Source organism: Hemicordylus capensis, chromosome 3 (genome assembly GCF_027244095.1).
Source record: "Hemicordylus capensis ecotype Gifberg chromosome 3, rHemCap1.1.pri, whole genome shotgun sequence".
In the NCBI taxonomy this organism is placed as follows: Eukaryota; Metazoa; Chordata; class Lepidosauria; order Squamata; family Cordylidae; genus Hemicordylus; species Hemicordylus capensis.
In genome coordinates this window covers 355,028,005-355,047,534 of record NC_069659.1, presented here as the reverse complement: position 1 = coordinate 355,047,534, position 19,530 = coordinate 355,028,005, and the positions used below count along the sequence as shown (strand labels likewise).

At 49.2% G+C, this 19,530-nt stretch overlaps 1 protein-coding gene across 6 annotated transcripts in view; it reads left to right on the top strand.

The window, feature by feature from the left end:
- MASP1 (MBL associated serine protease 1) overlaps positions 1-19,384 on the top strand; it is a 117,878-nt gene extending 98,494 nt beyond the window's left edge. For 4 of the 6 annotated variants that reach the window (XM_053309741.1, XM_053309739.1, XM_053309743.1 and 1 more), the window contains 6 exons: positions 5,807-5,941; positions 10,823-10,936; positions 11,544-11,729; positions 12,889-12,956; positions 16,050-16,149; positions 17,441-19,384. In XM_053309741.1, coding sequence (XP_053165716.1) covers positions 5,807-5,941; positions 10,823-10,936; positions 11,544-11,729; positions 12,889-12,956; positions 16,050-16,149; positions 17,441-17,631 — 794 coding nt within the window. In that variant the 3' untranslated portion in view covers positions 17,632-19,384. The remainder of the gene's footprint in view (positions 1-5,806; positions 5,942-10,822; positions 10,937-11,543; positions 11,730-12,888; positions 12,957-16,049; positions 16,150-17,440) is intronic. The other 2 variants (XM_053309740.1, XM_053309742.1) reach the window with 2 other exon arrangements.
- Positions 19,385-19,530: the final 146 nt, after the last annotated feature.

The window sequence follows — 19,530 nt, the reverse complement described above, 5'->3', positions numbered from 1 at the left end:
TTATGAAGGTGGGAAGGACACCTGCCTTGGAGACAGCGGGGGAGCGTTCGTCATCCAAGACCTTGACAGCCGGCGATGGGTGGCCCAAGGACTAGTTTCATGGGGTGGCCCCGAAGAGTGTGGGAGCAAACAGGTCTATGGGGTTTACACCAAGGTCTCCAACTATGTGGACTGGCTCCAGGAGAAAACTGGGTGGACATTTATGGATGCTGATGTGGGGAGATGAGCTGAGGGCCTGAACAAGGACTGGGGAAGTTCTGCCATCTGGCGCCAAGGGAGTATCAAAGTCCAGTCATGTTGAAGGCACTTGGGGGGCGCTTTCTGAACCAACAGATCATATTTACACAAGTAAATGTAAAATCGTTATTAGCTGGAGGGGAGTGAGATGCAGACCTCTTTCCTCTAAGCAGTGCTTCTGTTACAAGGATATTGCCTTTTTCAAACACTCAAATTGCAATATTTTGTGGGATAATGCTCTTCCACCACGCCCCACAAAAACAAAATAGTGTATCCATTGCAATTTTGAATGTTGCATGGAATGTGGAAGAAGAAACATTGTAGTTCCCTATTGGCTAGTGCCTGTAACATCACTGGCAACACAACACTTCCCCCCACCTTTCCAATGCCTACACCAAGGCACTTTCCAGCTTAGACCCTGCAATGGGGTCACAGCAAATCTCGGAAGTGTGCTTCCACACTTCCGATGGGCCTTGTCTTGTTTCGGATTTAATCAGTGCGATTTATTGATAAAGCGTATGTCCAGCATAAAAAGGTTGCTGGGTTTTTGCGGGGGTTGTTAGTTTTCTCAAAACTCCCCCCCCCCTTGCTGGGCGCTTTGCTGTTTACATTTTGAATGCAATTTGCCTGAACAAAAGCATTTTGCTGCTGTTGAGCGGCTAACCAGGAAAGTGTCCTAGCAAGTTAAATGTATGCTTGATTCTGTCCTTGAAATCAACTGAACTTAGAAGGGCATCATGTCCAATGGATCAAGTCTGATACTTGAAGGAGAAAAGGGAGATTTGAGGGAGTCTAGATTAGTGAAGCTGGCTGGGAGGGAAAGTGGTGTTTAGTGACAGTGGCTGTTTGTTGGCCTAACACACTACTCTGGGGCTGCTGCAGAATCCTAAGGCAGCATCGGGGCTGCTCAGAACTAGAAGCTGCACTGGTAGCGCTTCCACTGTTTTCTTCAGCGGAAAGACTGCCAACACAACTGTTCATTCTGAGCAGCTCCGATGCTGCCCTGGGACTCCACAGCAACCTGAGGGTGGAGCATCAGGTCGACGGAAAGCTGCACAACATGTCGGCCACCAGTCCTTGGAATTAGCCTCAACAAACTGTGCTATATTAAAAAAAAGCAGGTAACACTGAACTCAGTTCTGAGTCCACCAGCAACACTCAGTTCCGAGTCTCTCCCATCCGTGATCAGAGGTACGCTTAAGGTATTTTGGAGCCTGGCCCTAAAGGCATTTGGAGTCCGCCCCCTGCCCCTGCAAGTTAAGCACCATCCGCCTAGACACACACACCATGACACACACAGTATTTTTAACACGTGAGTTCTTGAGGGTACAAACAGCAACTGAACTCACAAGAATGTTATATAAAACAGATATATTTATGCAAATATGCATTAGCAGAAACATTTCAACATGCAACTTAAGATATCCCCATCCCAATATTTCTTTCTCCACTCCCCCACTCTGTCTCTAAAGCACCGTGACCTGGCACAGGTCAAAATCACACTCGGCCGCCCTGCGCAGTGTGGGCCAGCAGCGACCACACCACCCAGGACAGAATAAAAAGGATTGGGGGGGGGCAGAGGGTGTGGAGGCCCTGGACCTCGTCCCCGAAGTCCTGGGGAAGAGCGCCACTGTCCATGATCCTTGTAGCCTGCATCCCGCCCACTTCCTGCTTCATTGGCCGGGCGACATCAGTGCTGACAACCAGCAGCTGCAGGAGGGAAGTGGGGCTTCCCTGCTCCCACAACACCGGCTGGAATGCTGCTATGGCAGGATGGTCTCTGGGAAACCGAGTCTTCCCAGGGCACCTGAGTCCTTTGTAGGCAAAGACATCACCTTGATTTTTTAATATGTGCAGGGTGTGTCCAGAATCTTAAATCTAAAAGCACCTTTTAAGAGACTGTTATGAATGAAGGGGCCCTTATAAGCACTGAATTTGGCATTTCCCCCTGACTCTGGACATTGCAGCAGGCATTTGCTGAGGCCACAAAACATTGCCTGTCTTGTCAAAGGGCACATCTTGCTTGCCTTCAGCTTAACTTACCCCAAAGCCTGAAACTGAAAGCCTAAGAAGCCACCATCTGAATGCAACCTGTCTTTGACTTTGTCTAATGGCCAGTATGTTGCTCATCTGAATGGCAAGCACACATACTCCCTCCTTCTATCCCCCTCTAGTGGCCTCTTTTGTATTTACAGGGGGAAAGAAACGCTTGTGTGTTTTTGTTTTGTTTTCTCCAATAGTATCTGAATGAAGACCTCTCCACTGGTCACAAACCTCTCTACTGGGCAGTTAAGAAATTGTGAGTTTTGTACCTGTAAAATTTGAACTTTGGCTCAAAATGTTAATTCTGTGGTGAACAATGAGGTTTCTTGGAGGGATTTTGCACCCAGAGACTCAGGATTCTCACTTAGAGCCTCCCAGAACTTGTGGTTGTCGTCCCCAAAAATCAGGTTTGTGATCAGTCCTGAGTGCTTTAAACCAATCCTTATAAATTCAGTGAATTTCAGATTCCTGCAATTATTCATTGCTGCACTACTGCTTCACAGCATGATAGGCAGATTTCAATACCATGCTTCCCCCAGGGGAAATATAGCAGCTTTTGTTAGATTGGGGGAAATGATGCAAATTCCTTGTAGAGGAAGAACATTGCATTGGATCTCTGGCTCTTCAGTTCACTGTGCCTCTCTTATAGCATTAGAGCAGGGAATCCCATCCTGTTGGACTACAACTCCCATCATCCCCAGTCACAATGGCCAATGGATGATGGGGGGTGTTGTTCAGCAGCACCATCCAGGGACCCAGGGTTGGGAACCCCTGAACTGAAAGACAGTTTCTTCTTATGGCACTAGCTCTTGTTTGATGCTGCCAGCTTTCACATACACAAAGACCATTATCAGACACACATGTGCAGAGCAAAATAAAGTGCAATTTTAAACCAGTTCGGCACCAAACCTCTGCTTGAATCTCAATTCGTACCCACCCTTAAAGTTGAGGGTCTTTTTCTTATGCTTATACACCTCAGAAACACTCCTAGGACCAAGAATACATTTCTTTTTAATCTCCCTAACAAGTCCAAACCTAAATGTTTTGCTAGCTCATGTATCCGTTAGGAACCTGGCTGAGTAGCAGACAGCATGGATAGAAATGAAGCCATCAGAAATAAAACAAAGAAAGATTGTGCTTTACAGTACATGCTTAGAACAATATTCCTGGCTCTATTGCCTTTTTAAGAGATATTATATTATTCTATTTGTTATGAGTTGTGTACTCTGTTTTGTAATATTCCTACTATTTTATATTTCAATCCTTAGTGCGAAAGGAATAAAATCATTGTGTTACATATAACGTTTTTGTGAAGCAAGAATTCTGTTTGGGACAATTATCACAAAATAGTCCGTTATCCCTGGTTCTTGACAGTTCTAAAATGATTTCAGCGTTTAAAATCTATTTAGGATCCAACTCAAAGAACCTGAAATGGCATACTCAAGGATCAGTTTGATGGTTTCTGCTCCATAATTTAAAACGTGGATTTTAATTGTAAATCCATCTCAAAAATTCACCACCCAAAGTCAGAAAACAGCGTGGAGAAAGGACAGCTGGCCATGCTTTTGGTGTCGGCTCTGCTGGACTCAGGAACGGCCCAGCTATTCTGTGCCCCAGTGGCAGATTGCCAAATGCTGCCCCTCCATCAGACACACCCGTTCCCTTTTGTTTCAAGCGGCTGCTCCCTGGCTCCACACATTTACACACCCACACACTCACTTTCTCTCTTGCTCTTCCTCCTTTGCAGGGGTGAGATCCATCCACCACCATTCAGGTAGATTCTTCTCCCCCTGATCTCACCTTATGACTCAATCCACTTCCCTCTCCTCTAACCGTGAAGTACATTTTGCAGTCATGTTGTTTATTCTACAGAAATCAACACCAGTCTGCAGGTGACTTCTGAAAGTCATCCCGAAGATTTTAATAGCTTGATAGTGTGGAAAACATTTACTGGGATATAAAATCTCCGGGAAGAGTTTCAGTTGGAGTTGGCATTTGCAACCGTATTTTCCCACCTCTCGTGACAAAAGACCTAGAGCAGAATATCCAGCGCAAAGAACAGGGTCCAGTCAGCCACTGGTGGGAAGAGTTACCAGGAGGTTTTACAGAAAGGGCTTTCCCCCCGAATCCACTCCTAATTGAAGTGTGCCAGTCCACATATTTGCTAGATTTAACCCGACCTCCCTGCGGGCTACCAGGGCAGACAGGGCTTTGTTTTTCTCCGAAGGGAGGCTGCGAATTCTGGCTTAGCCCAAATTATGTCCGGGGTAAAAAAAATCCTCTATTTCCAGCAGCTTTTGAAAAAAACTCCGGAGCTTGTGCTTTCTCCGAAGGTGTTGATGGAGGTTCTGATGGCTATGCGAATGGTCCGTCTAATCCCTCAAATTAAAATGCCTCGAATCTGCTGCAAGCAGATTTGTTCTTCAGATCCCCCAAGGCATAGAGCCATGTGTGGAAAACCTCCTGGGCAGGCATCCTGACTTATTGCCGACGCTGTGCTTGCACAATGAACACAGTTGCACTAGTGCAAGAATGGGCTCGATGGTCTTGGGCCTGGTCCAGCAGGGCTGTTCTTATGGCCTTATGGTCTTAAAATGGTATGGCTGTGCTAAATCATGGGGATTTCTGGAATTGCACTCTTGCACAAAAGTTGATGTTGTGGTCGCAAGCATGACTTGTCCCCTTTGCTAAGCAGGGTCCACCCTGGTTGCATAAGAATGGGAGACTACATGCATGAGCACTGTGAGATATCCCCCTTAAGGGATGGAGCCGCTCTGGGAAGAGCATCTGCTTGTTTGTTTGCATGCTGAAGGGTCCAAGTTCCCTCCCTGGCAGCATCTCCAGATAGGGCTGAGAGAGACTCCTGCCTGCAACCTTGGAGAAGCCATTGCCAGGCTGTGCAGACAATACTGAGCTGGATGGACCCATGATCTGACTCAGTATATGGCAGCTTCCTATGTTGTGCACATTGTTGCACAAGTGCAAAGATATTTGTGCTAGTACCACACTGGAACACAAGCTGCAGACTTAGCACAACCTAGCACAACCTAGCACAACTATTCAGCTCCACAGCCTTGTGCTAGCACAATGTCCTTGCACAAGCACAGTGCGTTTGTCCGGGAGCAGCACAGCTATTCCAGTAGCCAGCAAGCATGAGGCTCCATAACCCCCAGCCAAGGAGGGGGAAGGAAAGACGCTTTTTTATCAGGGGGGCTGAAGTCACTGCAAATGGGGAGCCCACTGCCTTTTATGTGATTTCTCCCCCAATGTGAGGTAATTACCACTGAATTATCAGGGGAATAAAATCAGGCATGGAGACACCAAGCAAAGAGCTAAAGGCAAAGATAGCTGATGGTGCAGCACCAAAGCCCAAACGAGCCTGCAGAATACCAGCTTGACGCAGGATGCCAACGGCCTGGCATTGACGCCCCACTTTTTGCAGGCACCCACGGAATCAGGCCACCAGCCTGTCCAGGAGGGTCCAGGTCTTCCTCCCGCTAAGCCTTGCCATTCCCTTCTTTTTCAGTGTGCGGGAAACCAAAGTTTTCCAGGAGCCTCCTGGCCCATATTGTTAATGGACGCTACGCCAAGAGAGGAATCTCACCGTGGATCGCCATGCTGCACAGGGACGGACTCCCCTTCTGTGGAGGGTCACTCCTAGGTAAGAACCTCTTAGAATTAGGTGGGTTAGCAGGAAGGACAGGTTGACGGAAGTGTCATTCATGTTTTCATGCACCCCAGAAGCTTGCATTCTGCCTATCTGAGAACCAAGTCGCTCGATTCGCAGATATGCCTTCTCCCTTACCTTACCTTCCTCTGTCCCCTGTCTTTGCTGCAGAAGAACTGCAAGGGCGCTTTCCAGATTAGCCGCTCAACAGCAGCAAAATGCTTCCATTCAGGCAAATCGCATTCTAAACATAAATAGCAAGCGCCCAGCAGGGGGAGCAGTCTCGTGAAAACTTACAACCCGAAAAACCAGCAACTTCTCTACGCCAGTTATACAACACCATAGCACTATATTGCAGCAATTACATTCAAAACAAGGCACCGGAAATGGGACAGCACCCTGTTGTCAGAGTAGGGACTGCGATGTCACAGCACAGAAAGTGCGGGAACACACTTCAGATATACATCATGACCCCATTGCAGGGTCTAATCTGCAAAGAGCCATGGTGAAAAACAAAAGGAAGGGCACACCCCTTCTCTCTTGCGTCTGTGAAAATAATATCACACATTTTCCACACTCACAGAGACACTTTCATACAAACATTTGCGCATACACATTCCCCTGGCTCGGAAACACTTCTTTTAACATGTATACTTGTTAGAGTCACCTTTTATATTCATACAATAATGCTCCTATTTTTCTTATTTACCATTCTCTCTCTGTCTCTCTGTCTCACACACACACACCAGTCTAAGTTTTCCATGGGAAAGTGGGTCCCAGATTCCATCCCAAGATTTAGGGGTAAATTGAACCTGATTACCAAGGACGCCCAAGTATTTCTTTAAGACTTTCAAATTTATTGCGTAAAAAAGGGATGATAAAACCTGTAAAAACATTGTTTTAAATGTTGTTAAAAGCATAATAAAAACAGACATTTTGGTGTCAAACGCCAGCCTCAGTGTTGTTCCTACTTCTTCTGTGGATAACCTGCTTCTATGGTTCACAGTTTTAATTACACACACTCTGGCAGTAAATTACTGCCACTGTGATTACAGTGGCATTTGACACTGAGGCTGGCGTTTGACGCCGAAATGTCTGTTTTTATTATGCTTTTAGCAACATTTTAAACAATATTTTTACAAGTTTTATCATCTGTTTTTTACACAATAAATTTGAAGGTCTTAAAGAAATATCTCGTGATATGTAAGGGTCTGCTGGGCAGATTAGTTAGGAAGGTTCAACTCACCAGTCAAGAGGAGCAAGGAGTCAGACTCTGGGATGCAGCTACACAAAGATATGTTTCCTTTCATGATATCATCTGCATGGGTATTATCTGATGGAGACACAACAGAAACAAATATTTTCATTACACAAGGTTCAAGAGCATGCAACATGTCTGAAAGTTTAGGATACCTACCTTCATGTGCCCTCCATCACTGACCCTGGCCCTCACTGGCCTTACGGTGAGGCAATTGTTGGCGTAATAGGCAAAGGATGTCGGCCCTCTACAGCTGGGCATGTAAGACAACAGCTGCTTGCCATAAACAGAGTTCTGCTGGCAAGCTGGGCATCAGAAACCAACCAACCACACACACACACACAGACACAGACACCCTGCATGGAGCAAGTTTATTGGCTGTTCGGGCAGTGGTGGAAAAACAGGCATTGACAAGCTGAAGCCACAGTAGTTGGCAAGCCAACTCAGACCAAACAAACAGCCTGCAGCAAATTAAATTGTCTGTTAGGAAAGAAGGAAAGATTGTGCTGCTGAGTCGGTATCGACTCCTGTTGCCCCCAGAGCCCTGTGGTTGTCTTTGGTAGAATACAGGAGGGGTTGGCCATTGCCTCCTCCTGCGCAGTATGAGATGACGCCTTTCAGCATCTTCCTATATCGCTGCTGCTGCCCGATAGAGGTGTTTTCCATAGTCTGGGAAACATACCAGCAAGGATTCCAACTGGCAGCCTCTGGCTTGCTAGTCAAGTTGCTTCCCCACTGCCCCATTAAATTGCCTGTTACAACTTGTTAAGCTGGTTTTAATTGTTTTAACTCTTTTGATCTATTTTAATTGTTCAGATTGTATGGTTTTAAGTTTGATTTTTGAATGATAATGTTTTGTTTTAGTTTGCAAACCGCCCAGAGCCGTTGGATGGGGTGGTGTAGAAATGTAATTAATAAATGGAACAACAACAACAACAAGCGGAGACATTTGCTGAACTTGGGCTGAACTTCCATCACCATCTGTAGAGACAGATAGTCAAAAGCGGGGCACAGAGACTCCTGGGCAGGCCCACCCTAAGAGATTTTGCAGTCCCAATAAAGCAGCTGTGACTGAGGGGCAAATGGCATGAAGGGCCCTTCCAGACTGCAAAAAACTGGGCGGCCTGAAGAGATCGCCCACGGGTTGGAAGCAAGAGTTTGCTCTGCCTCCAGACACTCCCGCAGGTTCACAACTCCTTCCCCAGAGTGAGCTCCTGGGCTGGTCACACGGCCAGCCAGCAGGGACCTTGCACACATTCACAGCCCCATCTGCTGGACATTTGCAGGCAGCACAGGAAGCTGCCTGCTACGGATCCATCTAGCTCAGTATTGTCTACACTGACTGGCAGCAACCAGGTTTCAGGCAGGAGTCTTTACCAGTAGGGATGTGCACCCTTTTACGGGCCTCCAAACTGGTTCGAACACTGGGAGGTACCTCCCTGCTGCCCCATCTGCTCCTTGGACCAGAAGTGACAGGAAGTAACAAGCGTGCATGAGCACATCGGCATGTGCATGTCAGGTGTGTGCACATGCGTGCACGTGACTTCCTGTCACTTCTGGCCCGGGGAGTGGATGGGGTGGCAGGGAGGTACACTGCCGCCCCGCCAGATCGATTTTTCAGCGTGTGCCCATGGGGGGGGGGACGTGGCGGGGGGGGCAAGTGCACCCTCCCCTGCCCTTAAATTAATCCCCCCCACGCCATCAAACCGGCCCCCACCAGTTCCGTGCACATGCCTATTCCCCAGCCCTAACCAGAGACGCTGCCAGGGTTGAACCTTCTGCATGCAAAGCCGATGCTCTGCCAACGTTAGCTACGGCCTCATCTACTGGGCCATCAGTGATGAAAATTAAAGTACTTTTTAAGACATCTCAAAAGGTGCAGTTTCCATCACGCAAAGGCTGTTTGTAGAGCTGGTGAGAGATGCCTTCCAGGTGAAGGCGGTGTGGGACGTTGGCCTTTGCTGGAACCGTATGAAGCAGCTTCTCCTCTCTGAGGCCTCGTTTCCCACGGGATGGAGACTGGGGTTGGCAGCAGGAGGCCAGGAACACTCAGTCTGTGCTTTGCACCATCTGAGAGGTGGCCCCCTGGGGTTCCTTCCAGTGCCCCCCTCTTCCGAGGGGCACTCCTTGGGTGATCTGCTATTGCTTGTAATCTGAGTGTTAGCCCCCCTCTGCAACCTTGCAAGGGTTCCTGGGGAGGGAGATGCCCCCCTCTGATTATCCACGGCTGCGACAGTATATAGACAAATTGCTACCCCGTCCAATTGTTAAGGTTGCTCGCTCCATGAGTCGAGCACTTCCAAGATCAAGAGCTTGGGAAAGCCAGGATGAGGCCCTGAATTATCTGGAGATGCAGCTTCTGAAGGCATCGACTCTTAGCACCAGCAACCCTCTTGACCACTAGGGGCATGAGGGAATAGAGATGGTGAGTACAGGATTCCACTCTGATCACGCTATCTCTGTCCTGACCAGAGGCGCTTTTACCCCCAGACCTTGGGGCCCTAGCCCCTGGCCTCTAAGGTCCAGGGGTGGTCTTCAAAGGCCCGGGGGGGGGCCTCCTGCCAATGACACAAGCCCCCAACCAACACAAGCCCTCCCCCCTGCCACTGTGAGGCCAAACTGCCAAACTTTCATAGTATTCTAGATGTTGGAAATTCTCTGTGGTGAGAGAATCCCTTTCTCAATATAGCAGAGTGCACAGAGGCACAACACAGCGGTAGATTAGTTAGGCATGCATGTGTGCTGAGAGTAAAGTAACTTGGAGCCAATTGATAGTTTCAAATCAATATATAAGGCATTTATTAAGGAACTCCATTCTAGATAGGAAAGTGAGGAGTTAGGATCTCTAATCTATCTATCTAGGTGGATGCAGCTGGATTCTGCATCCTCTCTGCACAAATGGTGCAGGGAGAGAACCTTGCCATGTTGCAAGGTAGGTAGCCAGGTAGCAAGAGAGAGAGGAGGAGGAAGGAAGTTGAATTCCCTGAGATTAGCAATCTACATATCAAAAGGGATAGCATCAGAGCAGTGGAGAAGGGATGACCAATGTCTTGACTCTCTAGCCCTCTGACTCACTAGTCTGTCCTCCACTGTCTGAGGCAAAGAGACAGCGCAAAGTCCTTTAACTTTCCAACACTAGACGCCATGTGCGCGGGTGAGGGGGTGAGCCGAGCAGGCCCCCCCCCTCCCATAGCAGCATCAGAGCGGTGGCGGGAGCCTCACGGCAGGGGCAGCCTGGGCACTCAAATTGCCTAGGTGCGCCACTGGTCCTGACTTGACTTCATTAGACTGATAGTCTCAGTTTCCGTCCTCTCACCTGAGAGACAGACTTCCTCTTCCTGTCTCCTTCCCCTTCCCCTTCCCAATCTAGCAAGCAGCTCAGCCTTTCCAACCTCACTGGTGTATTTCCTAAATAAACGACTTTACTTCGAGCTTTAACTCCATGTCTCTTGACAATTTTAATTCGCAGTGCTCTTCTTACCTGTGCACTTCTGCAGCAGGTGGAGTAGAGAAACCATCTAACCCCTCCGAACGCTAACAGAATTGCCCATAGGGCATTATGGGAGGAGGGCTTGACCTTGAATGGAGCAAACGTTCAGCATCTCTCTCTTTCCCAGGCAACAAATGGATTGTGACCGCTGCTCATTGCCTCCACCATGAATTGGATCCGGAGGAACCTGTTCTCCGAAGCTCTGACGTGATCAGCCCTTCCTCGTTCACAGTTATCCTGGGTAAGTGGATGGCCATTGCAAAGCTTTGGTTCCTCTTCACCTGGGTTTGGTGAGATCCTTTCTAACAGTTGTCAGCTGAGTTGCCCACCAAACAGCAGAATGCCCTCCAAGGCCTTCATCTTCCTTGTGCTTCCTGGGGAGTGCATGCTTGTTAGGAGTGAGCGATGCCCTTAAAAAAAAAAATCTTTGCTCTAAAACCATGGTTCTTAACCTGGGGGCCTCCAGAGGTTGCTGAGCCACCACTCCCATCAGCCCCAGCTACCATTCATTGTGGCCGGGGATTGTGGGAGTTGTAGTTCAGCAACATCTGGAGGCCCCCGGGTTGGGACCCCCTGCTCTAAGAAACAGAGAACTCTTGCTTGGTAAATCCCCTTGGAAGAGGCTGTTCAGATAAAGACAGAAGGAATCCTTCCAGAAACAAACACTGCTTGACAAATATGGCTGTAAAACTACTGCACAAGATCCAACTGCATTTAGTAAATCATGCCAGCAAACTGTTTCTGTAGTGTCAAGTCAAAGACCCAGGTGGGGCTTTTAGTGTAAGGGAGAGGCATGCCTGTCAAAATGGTGGAGACCCAATGTGCATTCCTACACTCTCTGCGTGCAGGAAAATACAGAACCCAAAGGCAAGACGATACGGAACAGCGTCTCCAGCCCCAAAGTATTTTCATCCATCCCTCTTACAAGGCAGCCACCTTGCAGTACGACATCGCCCTCCTGGAGCTCTCCGAGGCAGCCCGGCTGAATGATTACGTGATGCCTGTTTGCTTCCCAGATGGCTCACACCAAGAAGGTGAGGAGAGGGCCCATCCTTGATTCGGGGAGAAGGCAACTGAACCCACTAAACTGAGCAGGGTGGGGCCTTTTCAAGTGGAGTGCATAGGTCTTAAGGCAAGTCACTTGCTCTGTGATGGGGTGGAGAACTGGTCTTGTGACTGTGAGCATGAATCGCTCCCTTTGCTAAGCAGTGCCCACCATGGTTTGCAGTTGGATGAGCCATGAGGAACTACACATGAGCACTGTAAGATATTCCCCTTAGGGGATGAGGCCAAAGCTCAGTGGGAAACTGTCTGCTTTGCAGGCAGAGGGTCCCAGGTTCACTCCCTGGCGGCATCTCCAGGTAGGGATGGAAAAGACCCCTGCCTGAAACCTTGGAGAACCACTGCCAGTCAGTGTAGATAATACCGGTCAGGATGGACCAAGGGTCTGATTCTGAATAAGGCAGATTCGTATGTTCCTAAATATATGGTCAGTTGTTTTATGTACTGGCTTTTGCTGAATGCTTAATAGTAGGGATGTGCCAAAATCTGATTTGGTGTCCAAATCATGGGCACATCCCTTTTAAAATGAGGGCTACCCAGCCCCTGCAAAGTGGAGGAGAGCAGGCCCGTCTCTGCTCTGCCTCCGAGCGCCGCCATTGCCATAATCCCGGCACCCCACACAGCCATGCCCACATGCCAGTGGGACGCCTCCCAGCTGCCCCCACACGGCACCATCATGCACATGCCATGGAGGCCATATGTGTGCTGGCACCACGCGGGGCAGCTGGGAGATGCCCCACCAGCGTGTGAGCATAGCTGGGGGAGGGCGGGGTGCTGGGATTATAGCCATGGCAGCGATCAGAGGCGGAGGCAGAGGTGGGATGAACTTGCTCCCCTCCACTTTAAAGGGGCTAGGTGAGCCCTCATTTTTAAAGGAATGTGCCTGCGATTCGGCAGCCAAATTGTGTTTTGAACACATCCCTGCTTAATTGTTAACAATTATTCCCTGGAAACAGGACCTGCCTTCGGTGTCCCATAAAGCATTCTAATGTGTGTGTTTGATTAGTGGGGAAAGAAAGATGGTGCCTAGGGGGTCTGAAGATTTGCTTTATCAAGCTGTGCAAGGTCACAGAGCTCACGGGCAGATGTGCTGGATCCCTAACGCAACAGCTGTCTCTTTCCCTTCCCCAGACGCCATGGTCATTGTCAGCGGATGGGGGAAGCAGTTCTTGCACCGTCTCCCGGAGGCCCTGGTGGAGGTGATGCTGGCATTCATTATATACCTGAGAATACAGTTATGCCACTCCGGTTTCCCTCCTTCCAGGGGTTTGTAGTGCACCTTGGATTCTGGTTTCCCTGGGAAGGAGAGCCACAGGCAACTGATGGTGTCTTTGCAGCATATGTTTTATTGACCCCAATATGCAGGTTGAGCATTGGAGGAAGCTGGGAAGATTCTTAGAAATCGGCAGCAGGTGGGAGCCGATGGGCCAAACTCTGCATCCACAGCGCTCTACATTGGCTCCTCCAGTCCAGGCGTTCTCTCCCCTCTCGTTAGCTTGCCTGTTCTTCTTAGTCTGCTTAATACACGAAGCCATGCAGGGGAGGGGGGATTGCGGTGTCATCTTCAGCCCCTTCTTTTGAGTGGGTCCTGCAGATGTGGAAACGAACGTTCTCCACAGTGTTTAACAGAATGGATAGAATAATTTTCCAAAATATTCTCTTCAATTCTAATTAATGCAATGGCGAATATTCTTTTCCAACTGCTTTTGCCAGACCTATCATGGTGTCACTCATTGAGTCAGAGCTGTTGGCAAAACATCCTCTGGGACTCCTTGCCACTTACCCAGAGAGTAACTGACAAAAGATGAGTCAGCCAGCAAACTCCTAGAAAGTCACAACAATACTCAAGGAAGAAGTGTGGGAGACATATCTCCTTGTCCCTCTTCTAGCTTCTTTGTATGATCAGAGATCCTCAAGGTTGACACTTGCACAGTCTATGAAGCCAGCTCTCCCTTGGTTGGGCAAAGTGATTGAGAGGGTGGTGGCCAACCAGCTCCAGGCAGTTTTGGAGGAAACTGCTTATCTACGTCCATTTCAGACTGGCTTTAGAGCTGGCTATGGGGTTGAGTCAGCCTTGGTCGGCCTGATGGATGACCTTTACTGGGGAATAGACAGTAAACTCTGTCTATGACTGTCTGTCTATGACTCTGTTGGTTCTTCTGGATCTCTTGGCAGCATTTGATACTATTAACCATGGTATCCTTCTGGATTGCCTGGGGGAGTTGGGGATAGGGGGCACTGCTTTGCAGTGGTTCCGCTCCTATCAATAGGGTAGATTCCAGATAGTGGAGCTTGGTGACAGTTGCTCCTCAAAAGGGGAGCTGTTATATGGAGTCCCTCAGGGCTCCATTCTGTCACCAATGCTTTTTAATATCTACATGAAACCACTGGGTGTGGTCATCAGGAGATTTGGTTCTGGGTGTTATCAGTATGCCAATGACACCTAAATCTACTTCTCCTTTTCATCTGCATAATCAGGAAATGGCTTTCATTCCCTAAATGCCTGCCTACAGGCAGTAATGGGCTGGATGAAGGATAACAAATTGAAACTGAATCTAAGCAAGATGGAATATTTGTTGTGGTTGCTGCTGCTGATTGTAGGAGATCAGAATGTGAGGGATGAGTCAGACCTTCCTGTGCTGCATGGGGTTGCACTCCCCTGAAAGGCGCAGGTATGCAGCTTGAGAGTACTCCTGGACCCAGGCCTCACCTCGGTATCTCAGGTGGAGGCCATGGCCAGGAGTGCTTTCTATCAGCTTTGGCTGATTTGACAGCCGAGTCCATTCTTGAAGAGGATGACCTCAAAACAGTGGTGCACCATCTGGTAACCTCCAGGCTTGACTACTGCAATGCACTCTACGTGGGGCTGCCTTTGTACGTAGTTCGGAAGCTTCAGTTAGTTCAAAATGCAGCAGCCAGATTGGTCTCTGGGGCAACCCAGAGAGACCATATTATGGCTGTTCTGAAACAGTTACACCGGCTGCCAATATGTCTCCAGGCAAAATACAAAGTGCTGGTTATTACATTTAAAGCCCTGAACAGTTTAAGTCTGAGTTATCTTAGAGAGTGCCTTCTTCTTCATGATCCCCAATGCACATTAAGGTCATATGAGGAGGTCCATCTTCAGTTACCATCAGCATATCTGGCGGCAACTCAGAGGCAGGCCTTCTCTGTAGCTGCTCCTGGGCTGTGGAATGCACTCCCAGCAGAAATCCATAACCTGAGTTCATTATTGGCCTTCAGGACAGCCCTTAAAACTTATCTGTTTGGCCTGGCCCTCCAAGGTTTTTAAATTGTAAACGTTTGGCCTGGTTTTCCAGGGTTTTTAAAAACTGTTTAAAATGTTTTAACTGTCAATTGATTTTGTTTTGTTTTTATAGTTACTGATTTGAAGTTAAATGATTTTAGTTGTTTTTATTTTAATGTAAACCACCCTGAGCCATTTTTGGAAGGGCAGTTTAGAAATCAATCAAACAAACAAACAAACCAAACAAATAAATAACTAATGCATTCAAATTGCACCACTCAGAGCTCCACAGAAGGCTGGATATATAAATGTGAGCTTCAGAAGCCTTCAGCCCTGCAGTGATGGCTCCTCAGAGCTGGCAAACTCCAGTCATGCTTCTTGGGGTGTGGATACAGCATGACCGAAAGGCCAGGAGGCAGCTGGTGACCAGCTGGAAGGAGAGTTCTTGCACTGGGCTAGAGCTAGGGGGTCTGGCTCTTGGGTGCAGCTGGCCTTGGCTCAGCTTTCTGCACTGGCTTTGGGATGGGTCACATCAAATATGTTCCACCTAAAGTGTACCGTCAAGTCGATTTTGACTCCTGGCGCCCACAGAGCCCTGGGGTTTTCTTTGATAAAATGGGTTGACCATTGCCTCCTCCCACGCAGTATGGAGATGATGCCTTTCAGCATCTTCCTATATCGCTGCTGCCCGATATAGAAGTTTCCCATAGTCTGGGAAACATATCAGTGGGGACTCGAACCGGCAACCTTCTGCTTGTTAGTCAAGCATTTCCCCGCTGCGCCACTTAAGGTGATGGACATGCTGAAAATACACAAGATAGTGGAGACCTGGAACATGGTGTCACCAAATGACCACGGACCAGAAGGCTCTGCCAATAGATGGAGAAGCTGCTGCTGCTGCTACTTCTGTGGGTTGGCATCTTGACCAGTCCCCAAGTCCACCTGCAGCCCTATTGGCCCCTCTTGCACACCTGGGGCACTGATTGGCCCCAGCAACTCCTCCTTCCCAATGGCCTAACCCCAGAGTCCACCTTGTGTGTTGCAGATTGAGATCCCCTTGACAGACCATGCAGTGTGCAAGGAAGCCTATGCTAAGCTGCAGAAAGGTATAACAGAAGATATGATCTGTGCTGGAGAAAAACAAGGTAAAAACCCAGCACTTGGTTTTAAGAAGTCAAGAGTTCCATTCCAACTTCTGAAGCCATTTTGCTTCCTAGGGTGGGTGGGTGTGGGTGCGGGTGCGATTCTTTATCCAAACCTCAGGTTTTGTGATGTTCCCACCACTGCTGGTAAAGATGGGAAAGGGGAAGCAGTGGATGCAGTCAACATCCAAGCTTACCTGTCCACCTGCCGCTTCTTTTCCTGAAATCCACACATCATTTGACAGAACTCACTTTTCAAGGCATGGGTCTGCAGCCGTCACACACCGTTTGGACCGTACCGTTTCTAAATATTTCTTAAGTATTCCAAATCTTGAGTTTGGCATTCCAGGGACGGCAGTCATGTGGATACAGATGGGAGGCCCACCTGGCAAGTGTCAACCACTTCCCCTGCTCGTGGCTCTCCAGAAAGAGAAGTCCTTCTCAGCCCTAATGCCTGGGGTTCATTACCCTGGAGATACCCAGGACTGAAGCTGGAACGTTCTGCACACAAGGCCTGTGCTCATAGGGGTGGCCCTTCCATGACGCAGGGGGGAGCGATGACCTCAGGCATAGTCACAAAGAGGGGTACAGCATGGTAGCAAGCACTGCTCCCCACGACCATGGGCTTCGCTGCCACTGCCCTTCTCCACCCCACGGGGGCATGCCTTTCCCCCCTCTCAATCCCATACTCCCAACCTCCCAGAGGCACAAGTTTTGGGTGGTATAGAAATGTTTTAATTAATTAATTATTAATTAATTAGGAGAGCTGGCCTTGTGGTAGCTAGCATGAATTGTCCTCTTTGCTATGCAGGGTCCACCCTGGTTAGCATTTGAATGGGAGACTACATGTCTGAGCACTGTAAGATATCCCCACCCACCCCCCAGGGGATGGGGCCACTCTGGGAGGAGCACCTGCGCCTGCTTGCATGCAAAAGGTTTCAAGTTCCCTCGCTGGGAGCAGCTCTAAGATAGGGCTGGGAGAGACTCTCACCTGCGAACTTGGAGAAGCCACTGCCAGTCTGCGTAGACCTTACAGAGCCAGATGGACCAAGGGTCTGACTCAGTAGAAGGCAGCTTCCTGTGTTACCCAGCTAAGAATACCCCAGCTGCCACTACTGGATTTATTCCTCACCAGTCTTGCAAAAGGGAAAGTCTCTTGGACACAACAGGGTCCAGGCAGGGAGTCAAAGCAAGGGTCCGGTTCTTCCATCTGCCCATGCTACACAGAAGTCGGTGCCTTATTCAGGCTGAAAGATACCATTGTACTGATGTGTGTTCTCCCTTTCTCACTCAGGAGGAAAAGACGCTTGCAGTGGCGATTCGGGAGGCCCCATGGTCACTCTGGGCAACCAGACGGGCCAGTGGCAGCTCATAGGGACCGTGTCCTGGGGTGACGGGTGCGGCCTGAACGATCGCTACGGGGTGTACTCCAACGTGCTCCTGAGTCTGCCTTGGATTAAACAGGTCACTGGAGTGCAATACTGAAGTCTCCCGGCCACACCGAATGCGAGAAGAACAGCGCCAGCTTCCAGCGGAAGGGTCCTCCGGGTCCTCCAGAAGGCTCTAGCTGTGACATCTCTCCCAAGGAAGTACTTGGCATTAGACTGGAGGCAGGGGTGGATTAACGGAGAGGTAGAGGAGGCATTTGCCTATGGCGGCAAAATTTCAGGAGCAGCAAATTTTGCTCTCCCTCAAATTTTGCCGCCCCTCTCTGTGGACAGCAGCTGCTGCAGCAAGGGTGGAGTGGGCGAGGAGAAAGTCCGCCCCCCCCCACTTCCCCCCCCTTTTTTTTAAAAAGGCAAACCTTTTTTGTTTAAGATAAAAGGGCAGCAAAAAGCTTAATCCGCCCCTGACTGGAGGGGAAAAACTTGTCCACTGATTCATTCTGGGCACAGAGACAGGAGAGGGCAGGTCTGGGTCCTGCACTCAGCCAGACTGAATTCTGCTCCGAGAGCCTGGATTGCACGCCCCTCCGTAATCCAGGGATGCTTTGACTGACAGGAGGCCAACAGACCAGGATCTAGGTGCTTAGCACCTCTTTTCATAGGGCCGTTTGCAAAAGCTCTCACACATCAAACCCGCCTTCTGCAGCCCACCGCTATTCTTGGAAAGAAAACTCTCTAACTAGGACTCAAAGAAATCTCAGGGAAAATACAGTGACATGGCCCTCGGACACGACTTTGGGGGAAGAAGAGGCCATCCCACAACAGGAGGCATATTTTGCCTGCAGAAGGTCCCAGGTTCAGCCCCGGCATCTCCAGCTAATATTTCGGGCAATGAGGTAAAGACAGAGCTCTAAGAGACCAAAAGCAGAAGTTCCTAACCTAGAGTCCCCGAATGATGTTGGACTACAACTCTCATCATCTCCCGCCCCATTATGGCTGGGGGTGATGGGAGTTATAGTCCAACAGCACCTGGGAACCCATCATGGTTGGGAACCCTTGACCTAAAGAGTCGCTGCTTGTCAGGGTGGTAAGGATGTGCACAAAACCAGTTTCCCCGGATCACTTCGAGTCTGCACTGGATTCAAACCAGGCGGAGCCAGATCAGTTTTGCCCACCCTGTGGACCGGGACCTGCAGGGTTCCGTTTGAATTTGAACTGGTTTGGGCCCAGTTCTGAGCCCTACCGGCAGAGGGGAATCCAGTGAGGATTCTCCTTTACCGGTAAAAGGGCAGCGGGAGTGGAGGGTTTCTAAAAATGTTTTTTAAAGTGAAATTTTTAAAGGAAGTTTAAATGTGGTGGCTGAGGCAGCTGGGGGGGGCGGTGGCTCCCCCAACCCCTGCAGCCTGCCCCTCTGTTTCCAGGGCCACATTTAGAAGCCCCCCACTTCTAAAAAACCACTTTTAGAAGCCCCCCACTCCCGCTGCCCCCTTTCCAGCAAAGGGGAATACTCGGCAGAGTCCCCTTTGCCAGTAGGGCTCTGAACCGGGCCCAAACTGGCCCAATTGGTTCAGTTCGGACCTGATCCTACCTAACCGGACCCCATTCAGTTCGAGGCTGAGCCACTCAAACCAGACCGGCTCGCACAGCCACTCGAATCTGAGCCGGTTCACACAACCCAACAGGGGGTGGGCACCTCTGGGCTAGATGCATCAAAGGACTGGCTCAGTAAAAGGCAGCTCCCTCTGTTCATACAACGCCAGTGGAGAAGGCTTGGTGGATTCCAAAGGTCTGCAGATCCTATGTGACTCAATGGATATGCCCTCCATTTTAAGAAACTGAAATCTGTTGATATACTTTTGACTTCTTTTTAGCACTGAGAACACAAATGAGCGGCGGGGGGGTGGGGGGGGGCATTGAGCATTAAACGAGGTAAATAAATAAGACCAAAACCAAATAAGCCAATGCTCCTGCTTGAATGCGTGCCATCAATATTGGGACA